Source organism: Euleptes europaea, chromosome 2 (assembly GCF_029931775.1).
Source record: "Euleptes europaea isolate rEulEur1 chromosome 2, rEulEur1.hap1, whole genome shotgun sequence".
In the NCBI taxonomy this organism is placed as follows: domain Eukaryota; kingdom Metazoa; phylum Chordata; class Lepidosauria; order Squamata; family Sphaerodactylidae; genus Euleptes; species Euleptes europaea.
The window spans coordinates 23,531,875-23,545,573 of NC_079313.1; the positions used below are offsets into that span (position 1 = coordinate 23,531,875).

General features: G+C 46.6%; 1 protein-coding gene across 1 annotated transcript in view; it reads right to left on the reverse strand.

Annotated features, from left to right (window-relative positions):
* The window catches only part of BRINP2 (BMP/retinoic acid inducible neural specific 2), a 57,363-nt gene that overhangs the window by 25,385 nt on the left and 18,279 nt on the right, over window positions 1-13,699 (reverse strand). Inside the window, exon 2 of the mRNA XM_056844968.1 lies at window positions 2,735-2,925. Coding sequence (XP_056700946.1) covers window positions 2,735-2,925 — 191 coding nt within the window. The remainder of the gene's footprint in view (window positions 1-2,734; window positions 2,926-13,699) is intronic.

Consider the following 13,699-nt stretch of genomic DNA (forward strand, 5'->3'; position numbering starts at 1 on the left):
TGCTTTCTCAGGAAGGCTGCCAAGGGGTGTGGCAGAGGCATGGCACCATGACTGGTGAGCTCCATGTTTGGGACTGAGGCAACGTTGCTGTAAGCAACACTATGCCAGTTGTCACCATGTGACACCATGATTGGTGGGACTTCAGCTTCATTACCATCTTGAGGATCGTTTAGAGCAGTGTAGTGCAGTGGTTAGAGAGTCAAACATGGATGTTGGGAGACCCAGGCTCGAACCTCCCCACTCTACTGAGGAAGACTGCTGGGAGACCTTGGGCCAGTCACTCCCTCTCAGACCTTGCAGAGTCGTTGTGAATCTCAAATGGAGGAAAAGAGAACCAGGTATGTTGCCCTGAGCTACTTGGGGGAAGGAGGGAGATAAAAACGTGGCAGACAGATAAATGGGGTCCTCTTCTGGTTGTAGCTCAGCACAGCCCCTTCGTATAACGAACAGCACAGGTTTAAGGTACAAAGCAGCAATTCCATATAAGTTTCACCACAACTTATGTTTCGGATTGCCAACAGGCCAGGAGAAATATGTCCTGTCCCTTGAAGACAGAACACTTTTTCCACTACCAGAGTGTGGGGACACTAAGGCTCCTTCCAGCTGAAGCTGTTCAGGGCATGGAGGTAAGAAGATGAAGAAGGAGAGTTGGTTTTTATACCCCACTTTTCTCTACCTTTAAAAAGGTAAAGGCCCCCTGTGCAAGCACCGGGTCATTCCTGACCCATGGGGTGGCGTCACATCCCGACGTCTCCTAGGCAGACTATGTTTATGGGGTGGTTTGCCAGTGCCTTCCCCAGTCATCTTCCCTTTACCCCCAGCAAGCTGGGTCCTCATTTGACCGATGGAAGGCTGAGTCAACCTTGAGCCGGCTACCTGAAACCAACTTCCATTGGGATCGAACTAAGATTGTGAGCAGAGCTTGGACTGCAGTACTGCAGCTTACCCCTCTGCACCACAGGGTTCTTTTCTCTACCTTTATGGAGACTCAAACTGGCTTGGAGGAGTTACAGATACTGTGGACTGCCAAAAAAACAAATCAGTGGGTTATAGATCAAATCAAGCCTGAAATGACCCTGGAAGCTAAAATGACTAAACTGAGACTATTGTACTTTGGTCCCTTTATGAGAAGACAAGAGTCACTGGAAAAGACAATCCTGCTACGAAAAGTTGAAGGCAGTAGGAAAAGAGGAAGACACAACAAGAGAAGGAGCCAGCGTGGTGTAGTGGTTAAGAGCGGTGGTTTGGAGCTGTGGAGTCTGATCTGGAGAACCGGGTTTGATTCCCCCCTCCTCCACATGAGCGGCGGAGGCTAATCTGGTGAACAGGGTTGGTTTCCCCACTCCTCCACACGAAGCCAGCTGGGTGACCTTGGGCAAGTTACAGCCGTGTTAGAGCTCTCTCAGCCCCACCTACCTCACAGGGTGTCTGTTGTGGAGAGGGGAAGGGAAGGTGATTGTAAGCCGGTTTGAGTCTCCCTTAAGTGGTAGAGAAAGTCAACATATAAAAACCAACTCTTCTTCTTCTTCTTCTATAAAGGAAGCCATGGCCCTCAATTTGTAAGATCTGAGCAAGGCTGTTAAGGATAGGACGTTTTGGAGGACATTGATTCATAGGGTCGCCATGAGTTGGAGGCAACTTGATGGCACTTAACAAACACACACAAATCAGCTTACAATTGCCTTCCCTTCCCCTCTCCACAACGGACACCTTGTGAGGTAGGTGGGGCTGAGAGAGTTTGGAGAGAACTGTGACTGGCCCAAGGTCACAGAGTAGGCTCCATGTGGAAGAGTAGGGAATCCAACCCAGTTCACCAGATTAGAGTACACCGCTTAACCACTGCACCACACTGGCTGCCTAGTAACCTCACCTTACCTAGTAAGTCACAACCGACTAATGGTGACCCCAGCAAGGGGCTTTCAAGGCAATTGAGGAGCCATGGCCTTCCTCTGTGGAGCCTTCCTTGATGGTCTCCCTTCCAACTATCGACCCTGCACGGATCCCAAGGTCTGACGAGATCAGGCTACACCATGCCACCTTCCTTCCCCACCCTATTGAAGCTCCATTTTTTAAAAAAAGGTAAAGGTCCCCTGTGCAAGCACCGGGTCATTCCTGACCCATGGGGTGATGTCACACCCCAACGTTTTCTAGGCAGACTTTGTTTACGGGGTGGTTTACCAGTGCCTTCCCCAGTCATCTTCCCTTTACCTCCAGCAAGCTGGGTACTCATTTTACTGACTTCAGAAGGATGGAAGGCTGAGTCAACCTTGAGCCGGCTACCTGAAACCAACTTCCGTCGGGTTGGACTCAGGTAGTGAGCAGAGCTTGGACTGCAGTACTGCAGCTTACCACCCTGCACCACAGGTCTCTTTCCATTAAAAAGGAGAGGACATTTTTTTTCCAGGCCCGTTGGCAGCCCTACTTACATTGCTGCAAATGTGCTTGCTGCTTGGCTGTAACTGTTTCCCCACAGCCCGGGCTTCCTATAAGCAAGGACCAACTTCATCAGATAGCCTGCAGTCCTGCAGCTGTCACAATGGCAAAGTTGTCCCCGTTCCAGCGAGATTCCAGATGTTGCTCGTACACAGCAAAATATTATACATGTAAGTATAAAAATAAAACACCTAATCAGAGCGCTCAGCTGATGCGGCTCCGGGCTATGAGACGCCAGCTGGGGATACGGCGTGTGGGTTCAACCGAGCGAGCTCGCAACGAGAGAATGCAGAGCACTCACCTCCCAGGGTGGCGGAGAGCAGGAAATGGGTCCCATATTTCTTGATCAGGGTCTCCGTGATCTGTTGGAGGCTGGGCCGGCGCCCCAGGAGGCGGATGTTGCGGATGAATTCTGGAGCCAGAGGCAGAGGCAAGCTGAAGAAATCTTTCCTTTCCAATGCCAAGTTGTTCACCTTCCAACGAGCAAATTCTCTGCAGGGGAAGCAGAGAAACGGCAACATAAAGCACATTCTGGGATTTGTGGGTTAAATTAAAGAGTGCACGTCTCTAGCCCTCAGGAGCGAAGTTGTGGGAAGCCACTCTGAAAACATGCCTGCAGCGCCTGTTAAATGTTTTGGGTATTTTGGATTTGTAGACGCTTTTAAAACAGGCCTTAACTTGCACCTTTTCGTAGTGTGGAGGGGGAGTAGAAAGAAGCTGGATGTCGATTATCTGCCTTTGATGTCGTTGTTAATGGAACAGGAGTCTGGTCTAGGATTGATAGCAGATCCCCTGGGAGGCGACACAAAAGCACAATCCACCGGGACATCCTTTCTACCCAAACCCCATTGCAACCCCTTTCACAACTATAGTTCTCTTGCGCAAAAAGAGATTTCCTTGGTTGCATGTGGCTTAAATAAAGGTTCACAAATACTGTAGTTTGCATAAAGTATCTGAATGACAGCATCTGGGGGGACGTTAGCCATACGAGCTGGTGAAAAATAAAAGGATTGAAATTATCGTTCTGTTTTGGTCAGAATATTCTGATCTTCTGAGGTGTGCAGCTGCCCTCTCACAAGGCTGGTCTTGTTGGCAGAGGAAGCAAGGTCCGGGAAAGGATTTAGTAGCATTTATCATTTGTTTTATTTTATGGGAATATTTCTACCCCACCATTCCTCTTGGATCAAGGTGCCATCCCATCTATCTGTACCTACCACATTTTCAGCCATTTCTCTCTCTCTAAGTGCAAATTGAGTACACTTAGTATGTCAGCCAATAGACCAATCTCCAAATCCACAACAAAATTGCCCATCAGGCAAGATATGATCATTTTTCTCTGGAAGATGCCATATTCATGGCTACTACCTCAACAGCAAGAGGCACTTGGTTTTTTATTTATATTTATTTATACCTTGCTTTCCTCCCCAATGACGACCCAAAGTGGCTTTTATCTCCACAACAACAACCCTGTGAGGTAGGTATGGCTAAGAGCATGTGACCACCCTACTTAAGTCACCCACTCAGCAAGCTTCTACGGCACCTAAAGATACAGCAAAAGCCAGCAAATATTTTGATGGGAAATGTTGGAAATGTCATAATACAGACACAACATTTTATCATATGTGGTGGACATGTAAGAAGGCAAGAAAATATTGGATAATGATGCATGATGAAATGCAAAAGATATTAAAAATCAAGTTTCCGCTGGATCCGAAAAGCATGTTATTAGATATTTTGCCAAGTAATATATCAAGCGCACATAGAGAACTATTTAAGTACATGGTGACGGCGGCAAGAGTGATATATGCAGCAAAATGGAAAGCAAAGAAATATCTGGACTTAGATGAATGGATTAATAAATTAACTGAGTATGTAACTATGGCAAAATTGACATCTTTAATACATAATCGGTCAATTTCAGAATTTTGAATTTTGATAATTTAAAAAAATGCTTTTTTAAATTATACAGTTAGAAATCTGGAATAGAACTAAATTAAGTTGAGACAGAAAGAGAAAGATTTAGGTTAAATATGTCATAAATGTATTAACAGATATGGAAGAATATGTGGAGAACAAAGAGTAATGTAATCCAAAGAAACTAGCCATCGAATTGTAATTTTGAATGCCAAGCTTCACATGCTATATTGTGTATATGATTTAATATTCTTTGTGAAGTCCTGTTAAAATGACAATTTTAAAAATTCAAAAACCAAAACCAAAACAAAACAAAACAACCAGGCTTCAATGGCAGACTGGGGATTCAAACCCAAGTCTCCCAGATTCTAGTTCAATACTCTGACCACTGCACTACGCTGGCTCTGGTGGCAGCAGTGAGTAATCTCAACAGCTTTTCAAAATGTGTACAAGTGCGGGAGGGGATAATTTCCCATCAGCCTGATCCTACCCTAACCAAGGAATACTCTGATCCATTCTCCATCAGTGTAAACCCTGATTTCCAAATGGGCAAAGCATTCAGGACAGGGCATTTATCCCAGGCTGGTCATACAAAGCAGCAGATGTGGATCATCTTTAAAGACACAACGACCCAGCTTTCGAAAGAAGGTACGTATAATGCATGTGTGGCTACTACTCTTCCTTCCCCCGAGGCAAGCAGGTAGACATACCAGACACACCTGGATGTGCTTTGCTCTCAACAGAGGTGGCTAAGTTGCGCCCCAGAGACGTGCCGAGACATGCCTGCAGTGTCTCCTCTATCAGCCTCCTGCCCCACCAGGTACAACAAGCCCAGTTCTGGTCCACAGGAGGAGGCGGTGAGAACATTAAGGGGGTGTGGAGAAGCTACCGCTGCATCACCGCCCACAATCACATCTCTTTTAAGCAGGGGGACGGGGAGATCTGACAGCTCCGAGTTGCAATCTGCTAACCTCGCCCTGTGCAGGTTGTTTTGTTCTGGGGAGAGGAGGAGGCAATTGGCAGTTGCCTGGCGACCAATGTGCATCCTTTTCCCTCCCCCACATTGGAATGGATGGTGTGTGTGTGTGGGGGGGGCAATGACCTACAAACAAGTCCGGCCAATAATGAAGGGAACTTCCTTCAAATTAAACAGCTAGCTTCCGACTCTTAATAAGATGACGCTTTAGCAGCCTTAGCAAAGATATAATCTGATTTTATATATATATATATATATATATATATATATATATATATATATATATATATATATATATATATAAAATCAGATATATATATATATATATATATATATATATATATATATATACACACACACACACATATATATATATATATACACACACACACACACACACACACACTATGCTCAGGTATAGAGCATAGCATCGGGGACATATATATTCTGCACACACATGGAAGCTTTGGGAACGTTGGCATCCGCAACTATAAGAAGCCAACGGATTACATACTTGCCTGGTACGGGCTTTCCCCAGTAGAGAAAAACAGTGTCTTACCTTCACTGTTAGGAATGTGGATCACAAGACCAAGTGCTTGCTTAGAGACAGCCCCGGGCAATAGCTATAGGCTATTCTAATGAGATATTGGAGTAGATACCCAACGGGCATTGAATCTACGCAATTGTCACGCCCCTGACCAGAAGTGATAACGGTTCTTGCAATCCTTTGTTCCGGTGTGTATATTGCCCTGCGCTCTGGGCAGTTTCCACCCGGGATGTATATTGGGCCTAATAAACACACTGCTTTAAACTTTCAACCTCCTACTGTGTTATTATCATTGGCTACTAATATAATAAAACAGGAGCACTTCAATACAACGTCTATGTCAGGATGCGTAGTGTAAAATTGGGTATGTATGACCACTGAGGAAGGCCTGTAAAGGGCTGAAATGCATCTGGTCAGTTTTTGGTCATTTAATGTACTAACGTCAACCGTTACGCGCTGGTTATATTTGTAACTATGTTTGTGCTTTTTAGGAAGAATGTATATTAGGCCTTATGCCATTTACCTCCTCCATTTTATTTTCATGACAACTAAGACGGCACCCAAAAAGAGTGGCTGGCCATCATAGGCAGCTTGAGATTCCTGGAACTCATAAAGGATTGGTCCAGCGAACGCATCACAGCTGTTTGGAACTTTATATTTTCATGAACGGTCAAGCATGGACACAAATGGACACATTTATACCTATTTTAAGTCTGGGTCAATAGAGGTTTGGTGGTAGTGTACATATATGTGTGTGTGTGTGTGTGTGTATATATATGTGTGTGTGTGTATATATATATGTATATATGTGTGTGTGTATATATATATATATATATATATATATATATATATAGCCTTTCCCCCTTATAAATGTATGTTTATTTAGAAGATTTTTTATTCCACTTCTCCAGAGACCTAGAGGTTTGGTGGTAGTGTACATATATGTGTGTGTGTGTATGTATGTATTCCACTTCTCCAGAGACCTGCTCAAGGCAACTAATGATAATGTAAAAACAACAACACCAAGTTCAAATCATTACTCTCTCTCTCTCTCTCTCTGTATATACCTAGCCCCACTTGAAATAAAACCATCTCAAACGCAAGTCATGAAAACAGCAATCTGGCAGGATGTAGACTGTACAAGAAAAGCACACAACTGAAGAGAGGAAAGATGGACATTTCTTTTATTGTCTGGCTTTTCCAAAGTACATGGATTTGAGCAATCCCTTTTTGTCATTCATTACTGGGTGAACTTCTTCAGGATCCTAATGGAGCATCAGCATTATTCTCTTGGGGGCTTGAGTGGACCAATTTCCCCATCTCCCTCTGACCTTCTTTAAGTGACTCTCCATCATCTGCAATATCCCATAGCTCCTGGACCATAGTTTGTCTTCAGCATGCCATGGGGAGGGTCTTTTTGGATTAATTTGCCTTCCCCCCCACCCCGCACAGTTGAGGAATACCACAATGAACAAGGAAGCCACACCTTGGCTGTGGTGACCTGGAATAGCGTCGATTGTGTAACCCAACAAAACCCAAACTTTTCTTACAACCAACTCCACCAATATTATGCTTAACAATTCAAGGAACGGGAGACCTGTCCTCCTTTGCACCTGGCCACAGGTAAGTAAACAGCTCTTCTGATACTAAAGCCAGGGTGGCATACTAGATAGGGTGGTTGATTGAGAAGGGAGTTCAAGGGCCTCCTCACACATTACAGAGTATACAAGTTGGGCCCAACATTCCCACCCTGTGACCTGTATTGCAAGCACATGAGTTGTAGGTTCTCTTTCATTCCTGTGCGCAATTTGGATTGCAGCCAGGCCATGTGTTCAACTGGGCCTTCAGCATTCTCCTACGCCATTTGCCTGACATGAAACAGTCCGGGGAGGGGGGGATCTGTTGGGGAAACCCACAGGTATATACAAGGGTTTCCTTAACAGGCCAAACAATGTACCTCTAAGACCACTGCATGTGGAGAAAATTGTGGGGGAAGGGAGGGTGAAGTCCCTTTCTCCACACCTTGTGCTGGTCATTGACCGTAATAAAGAATTGTATTTTATTGTATTTCTCCACACACACCACAACCGCAATCTAAATCAGGCATCCCACACACAAGAAGTAAGGTGAACTGACAACTCATGCATGACTGTTATATACAAGACCCGCTCTGTGTATTCTGTAATGTGCAAATCGGTGGATCTCGGGCCAATCGCTATATCATGGGATTTTTGTGAGCACGCAAAGGGGAGAAATACATCACTCATGCCTCCCTGAGCTCTGTTGAGGAACAAAAAATATCATCAATATTAGTCCACGTTGTTGGATACCCACCAGGACGGCCTTTGTGCTGAGCTGGATAACCCATGAATAAACAGGTTGGCAACCATCTGTTGGCGCTCAGAAATTTTATACATGCTTAACATCTGCAGCCTGCGAAGCCAGTCATACGATCGGTGCCAAGCGGACCCCTCACGTACCGGGGCTCGCATATTCCGCGCACGCTGCGGTGCCTTCGCTCCGGTTTGGCACGGGAATGATTTCCAGCAGCCTGCTGTGTTCCCCTAACAATGCCCCTGTAAACAATGATTGGCCAATTTCATTCTCATCGTGACAATTTCCCTGTAATTAAAACCAGGCTGCGGCTTGCAAACACTTTAATTAAGTCTGATTGGGAAAGATGGAGGAGAAGCTGGGGAGTAACGGGTGGTTGGCAAAGACCAGCCGTAATGCAGGGCTTGCCACCCACTCCACTGCCAGCCTGGGTTTTATACCAGGCTAAGCAGGAAACAAAGCAGGGAAAGCTGAGCTGGGGCTCAGGTGCAAGACCGCAAACTAAACCCAACACCGGCATTTCTTGAACTTCTGATCATGGGGGCAGTGTCTTTTTATTCACCTCCCCACTGGAAATATACAGTAAGTGGAGACATTTATTCTTGGGCCCAAAAGGTTTGGACTCCTGGAACAGAAAAGCAAAAGAGAAGTCCTGCAGCACCGTGAATGCTGGCACGTTTCTTGGAGCGTACGCTTTGGTGCCGCCGAGCCCTTGCTGTGGAGTGAATCCTCCGACAGCAGGAGATTTTTTATACACAGAGGAAAGGACGGTGAATGAATTGTAAGCAACGGGCTAAAAGGCCTTGGCTCATATCTCTCCCAGACGGAAGGATTTCCATCTGTTGAAGAAGGACTTTCCCGTCTCCCCTCTTCTGCTGCAGCCTGAAATGCCCCTCCCCAATACTGCTCTGGAGGTAGCTTGGTGGGAGTCAGAAGTCTTCCTCAGGAAGGGGGGAATCAGCGAAAATCCCCCTTGTGCACATGGAAAGTTTCACTTGGATCCAGCTTCTGGTATGTGACCTTTCTGTGCTGTGACAAATTAGCACAGTGATGTCCCCACCGGTGCCTTTTAGAATATTTTATTTCCTTCTCACTGAACTCCAAGCTCAGGTTCAGCTAGATCAACAGCTCACCTGGCCTGGGAAGGGACAGGTATTTCGGTATTTCCTGCTCATCTACCATCTTGAGTCCCCTCCCCATCAGGATATGTTCCATAGCTTATCCTGAGTCTTGAAGTCATTAGTCTGTATGTTTTCCCTGCCTTATCAGCAACAGACCTGGACGACCCAGGTTAGCCTGGTCTCAAAGAATCACAGAGTAAGAAGGAGCCATACAGGCCATCTAGTCCAACCCCTGCTCAATGCAGGATCAGCTTAGAGCATCCCTGACAAGTGTTCATCCAGGCACTGCTTGAAGACTGCCAGTGAGGGGGAGCTCACCACCTCCCTAGGCAGCCGATTCCACTGCTGAACTACTCTCACTGTAAAAATAATAATAATAATAATAATAATAATAATAATAATAAATTCCTAATGTCCAGCCAGTACCTTTCCGCCCGTAATTTATACCCATTGCTGCAATCCTCTGCTGCCATCAGGAACAGCTCCCTGCCCTCCTCTGAGTGACAGCCCTTCAAATACTTAAAGAGAGCAATCAGGTCCCCCCTCAACCTCCTCCTTTCCAGATTAAACATTCCCAAATCCCTCAGCCTTTCCTCGTAGGCTTGTTCTCCAGGCCCCAGATCATCCTCATCGTTCTCCTCTGCACCCACTCCGTTCTGTCTACATCCAGGTGCGGCCTGACCAATGCAGTATAAAATGGGATTATGCCCCTGTTGATACACCCCAAGACTGCATTAGCCTTTTTTTTGCTGCTGCATCACATATCTCGTCAGAACTTGGAAGCCAAACAGACTATCAGGCCTGGTTAGTATTTGGATGGGAGATCACCAAGGAAGTCCAGGGTCGCTACAGAGAGGCAGGCAATGGCAAACCACGTCTGAACGTCTCTTGCCTTGACAGCCCTATGGGATCGCCATATGTTCGCTGCGACCTGACGGCCCTTTCCATCACCACCATCAGCAACAGAGAGTAATAGAGAATGGGAGGGTAAGTTAAATATTAGTGGTGCACCGGTAATTTTAGACTCTGAGCTTATGAGTCCTGCCCCCTACCATCAGTCATATCTGAAGTTCTGATTGTTATTAGCCAGCGTGGTGTAGGGGTTAAGAGCGGTGGTTCGGAGCGGTGGACTCTGATCTGGAGAACCAGGTTTGATTCCCCACTCCTCTACATGAGCGGCGGAGGCTAATCTGGTGAGCTGGATTTCTTTCCCCGTTCCTACACATGAAGCCAGCTGGGTGACCTTGGGCTAGTCACAGTTCTCTCAGAGCTCTCTCAACCCCACCTACATCACAGGATGTCTGTTGTGGGGAGGGGAAGGGAAGGTTATTGTAAGCCAATTTGATTCTTCCTTAAGTGGTAGAGAAAGTTGGCATATAAAAACCAACTCCTCCTCCTCCTCCTCCTCCTCCTCTTCTTCTCTCAGAATGCATTAGTTTCGGGAAGAAAGTGAAGGAGTGAAGAAGGTGTGGGAGGGAGAATTTTGAGGAGCTTACCCATTTTAGCTTACAACCAGCAACCGGGGGACCCCTACCAACCCTGGGGGGCTGGGGCCCTGAGCAGTTGCCCCAAAGTCCATCACTAACGGCACCACTGCATGACAACAGGAGATGAGTGGTTGACTGTACTTCACATAACTGAGGAGGAAGATGGGGGGTGGGCTTGACAGAGGGCTGTCTTTTTTGGTGGCACTCCTGAGTTCCTCCCCGCAGAATCCCAAGTACATAGGACCGTATGGCCCAGTGAACGGCCAGGAGCACCTGATGGCCCAGTATAGCTGCAGCTGAAAGCAAGCAGATGTGGAACTAATCCGTGCCTGGGACGATGATGGGAGATCCGAGTAAGCCTCTCTGAGTTGCCTTTCTGCTCATTTCTCCACCCCTCTAATTGACGTATTATCAGATAAAGGGGAAAAAACGTTTGGGTAAGGCAGAAACACTTTTTCCAAATCCAGTTCTACGTTATTAAAAACCACTGCATGAATGTGATCCCTCCAGAAAAATGAGAAAATGATAAAAGAATATTATCTTGTCATAACAGTGTCTCATCACATTCTCATTCAGCAATGAAACCTGGTAATATTTTCCATAACTTGAGTATATGGCATAGTATATTGAGTTTTTTCTTTAATGAATTAGCCATACATAACTGGGGGGGAGGGAGAGAAAGCAACACTGTCTAGTACATTTTTATCCTATCTTTCATCCAATGAGTTCAGGGCAGCATCCATGGCTCTCCCTTCCTTTACCAGTCTCACAACCATCTCATGAGGTAGGCTAAGGTAAGAGAGGGTGACTGGCCCAAGGGGAGGGGCTGTGACTCAGCGGTAGAGCATCTGCTTGGCATGCAGAAGGTCCCAGGTTCAATCCCCGGCATCGCCAGTTAAAGGGACTAGGCAAGTAGGTGATGTGAAAGACCTCTGCCTGAGACCCTGGAGAGCCGCTGCCGGTCTGAGTAGACAATACTTTGGCTTATGCATGGAAATGGGGATGATTTGACCCGGGCTGATCTCAGGGGTGATTGAAGAATATTTAATCATGTTTAAATATTTGAAGGGATGTCATGTTGATGAGGGAACTAGCTTGTTCTCTGTTGCTTCAGAGACTAGGATATGGAGTAATGGATTTAAACTAAGAGAAAAACGATTCCACCTAAACATTAGGAACAACTTTCTGATGGTGAGGGCTGTTCGACAGTGGAATGTGCTGCCTTGGAGGGTGGTGGAGACCCCGTCTTTGGAGGTCTTTAAGCAGAGGTTGGATGGCCATCTGTTGGGAGCGCTTTGATTGTGGGATCCTGCATGGCAGGGGGTTGGACTGGATGGCCCTTGTGGTCTCTTTCAACCATGTGTGATTTTGTGATTTTGAGCAGGATCAGGAAGACCCGGACACTGTGCGGGCTGGGTGCGAAGTCATCTCTAAGGGATGGAAAACTCATGCATAACCCCAACGAAAAACCAAGTTGGATCAGCGGAGAAAGTAAGTCAAAGTGCCCATGCATAAAGGACCTTTTTCTCCCTCCTGTCTGACTCTCCTTGCTTTGCCAGCTCTGGCAAAGCCCTAGTGGCCCTAGCCTGGCTTTTGGAATTGTAGAGCCAGCTGTACATCCTGGCCATGTATCCCCTCCTCCTGTCTCACAACAATCCACCATCCACCACACAAACACACACACACACACACACACACACACAAATCTCCATAGCTCAGTGGTAGTATATCTGATTTGCATCCAGAGGGCCCCAGGTTCAATCCCTGGCATCTCTAGGTAAAAGCCTCAAGTAGAAGGTGATGTGAAAGACCTCTTCCTTAGAACCTGGAGAGCTGCTGCCAGTCAGAGTAGGCAATACTCAAAAGCAGAATACCTGCTTTGCAGGCAGAAAGCCCCTACTTCAGTCTCCAGGATGTACTTATGTGCTGTCTAGTCGCAACTGACTTACAGCGATCCCGGCAAAGGGCTTTCAAGGCAAGTGAGAAGCAGAGGTGGTCTGCCATTGCCTTCCTTTGCAGTCTTCCTCGATGGTCTCCCATTCAAGCACCGACCCGGCTTAGCTTCCAATGGGGCTATACTGTGCCGCCTTCCCTCCCTCAATCCTCTGTATCTCCAGTTTTATAAAAGAAACAAATAGCAGGTGATGGGAAAGACTGCCACTTGGAAGAGATCCACTGCCAGTCACAGACCTTGACAGACCAAGAGTCAGACGCAGAATAAGACAGCTTCATGTGGGTCTTCCAGACAGCTATGCATGCCACAGAACCTTGCTCTTCCTTACTTTGTTAAGGAGGACTGTGGTTCAGTGGTAAAGTATCTGTTTTGCATGCAAAAGGTTTCTGGATCAATGCCCAGCATCTCCAGTTAAAAGGGTCTGGTAACAGCTGATATGGAAGACCTCTGCCTGAGATCCTGGAGAGCCGCTGCCAGACTGAGCAGACAATCCTTCCCTTGAATGGTCTGATTCAGAATAAGGCAGCTTCATGTATTCAACCCCCATTCCTAAGTAGCTAGGAACAGGGAGATGCAGCTTTTAATGTTTTTGTTTTAAGGGGAGGGGCCGTGGTAGAGCATCTGCTTGGCATGCAGACAGTCCCAGGTTCAATCCCCGGCATCTCCAGTTAAAGGGACTAGGCAAGTAGAAAAAGGTAAAGGTCCCCCGTGCAAACACCGGGTCATTACTGACCCATGGGGTGATGACACATCCCAACATTTCCTAGGCAGACTTTGTTTACGGGGTGGTTTGCCAGTGCCTTCCCCAGTCATCTTCCCTTTACCCCCAGCAAGCTGGGTCCTCATTTGACTGACCTCGGAAGGATGGAAGGCTGAGTCGACCTTGAGCCGGCTACCTGAAACCGACTTCCGTTGGGATCGAACTCAGGTTGT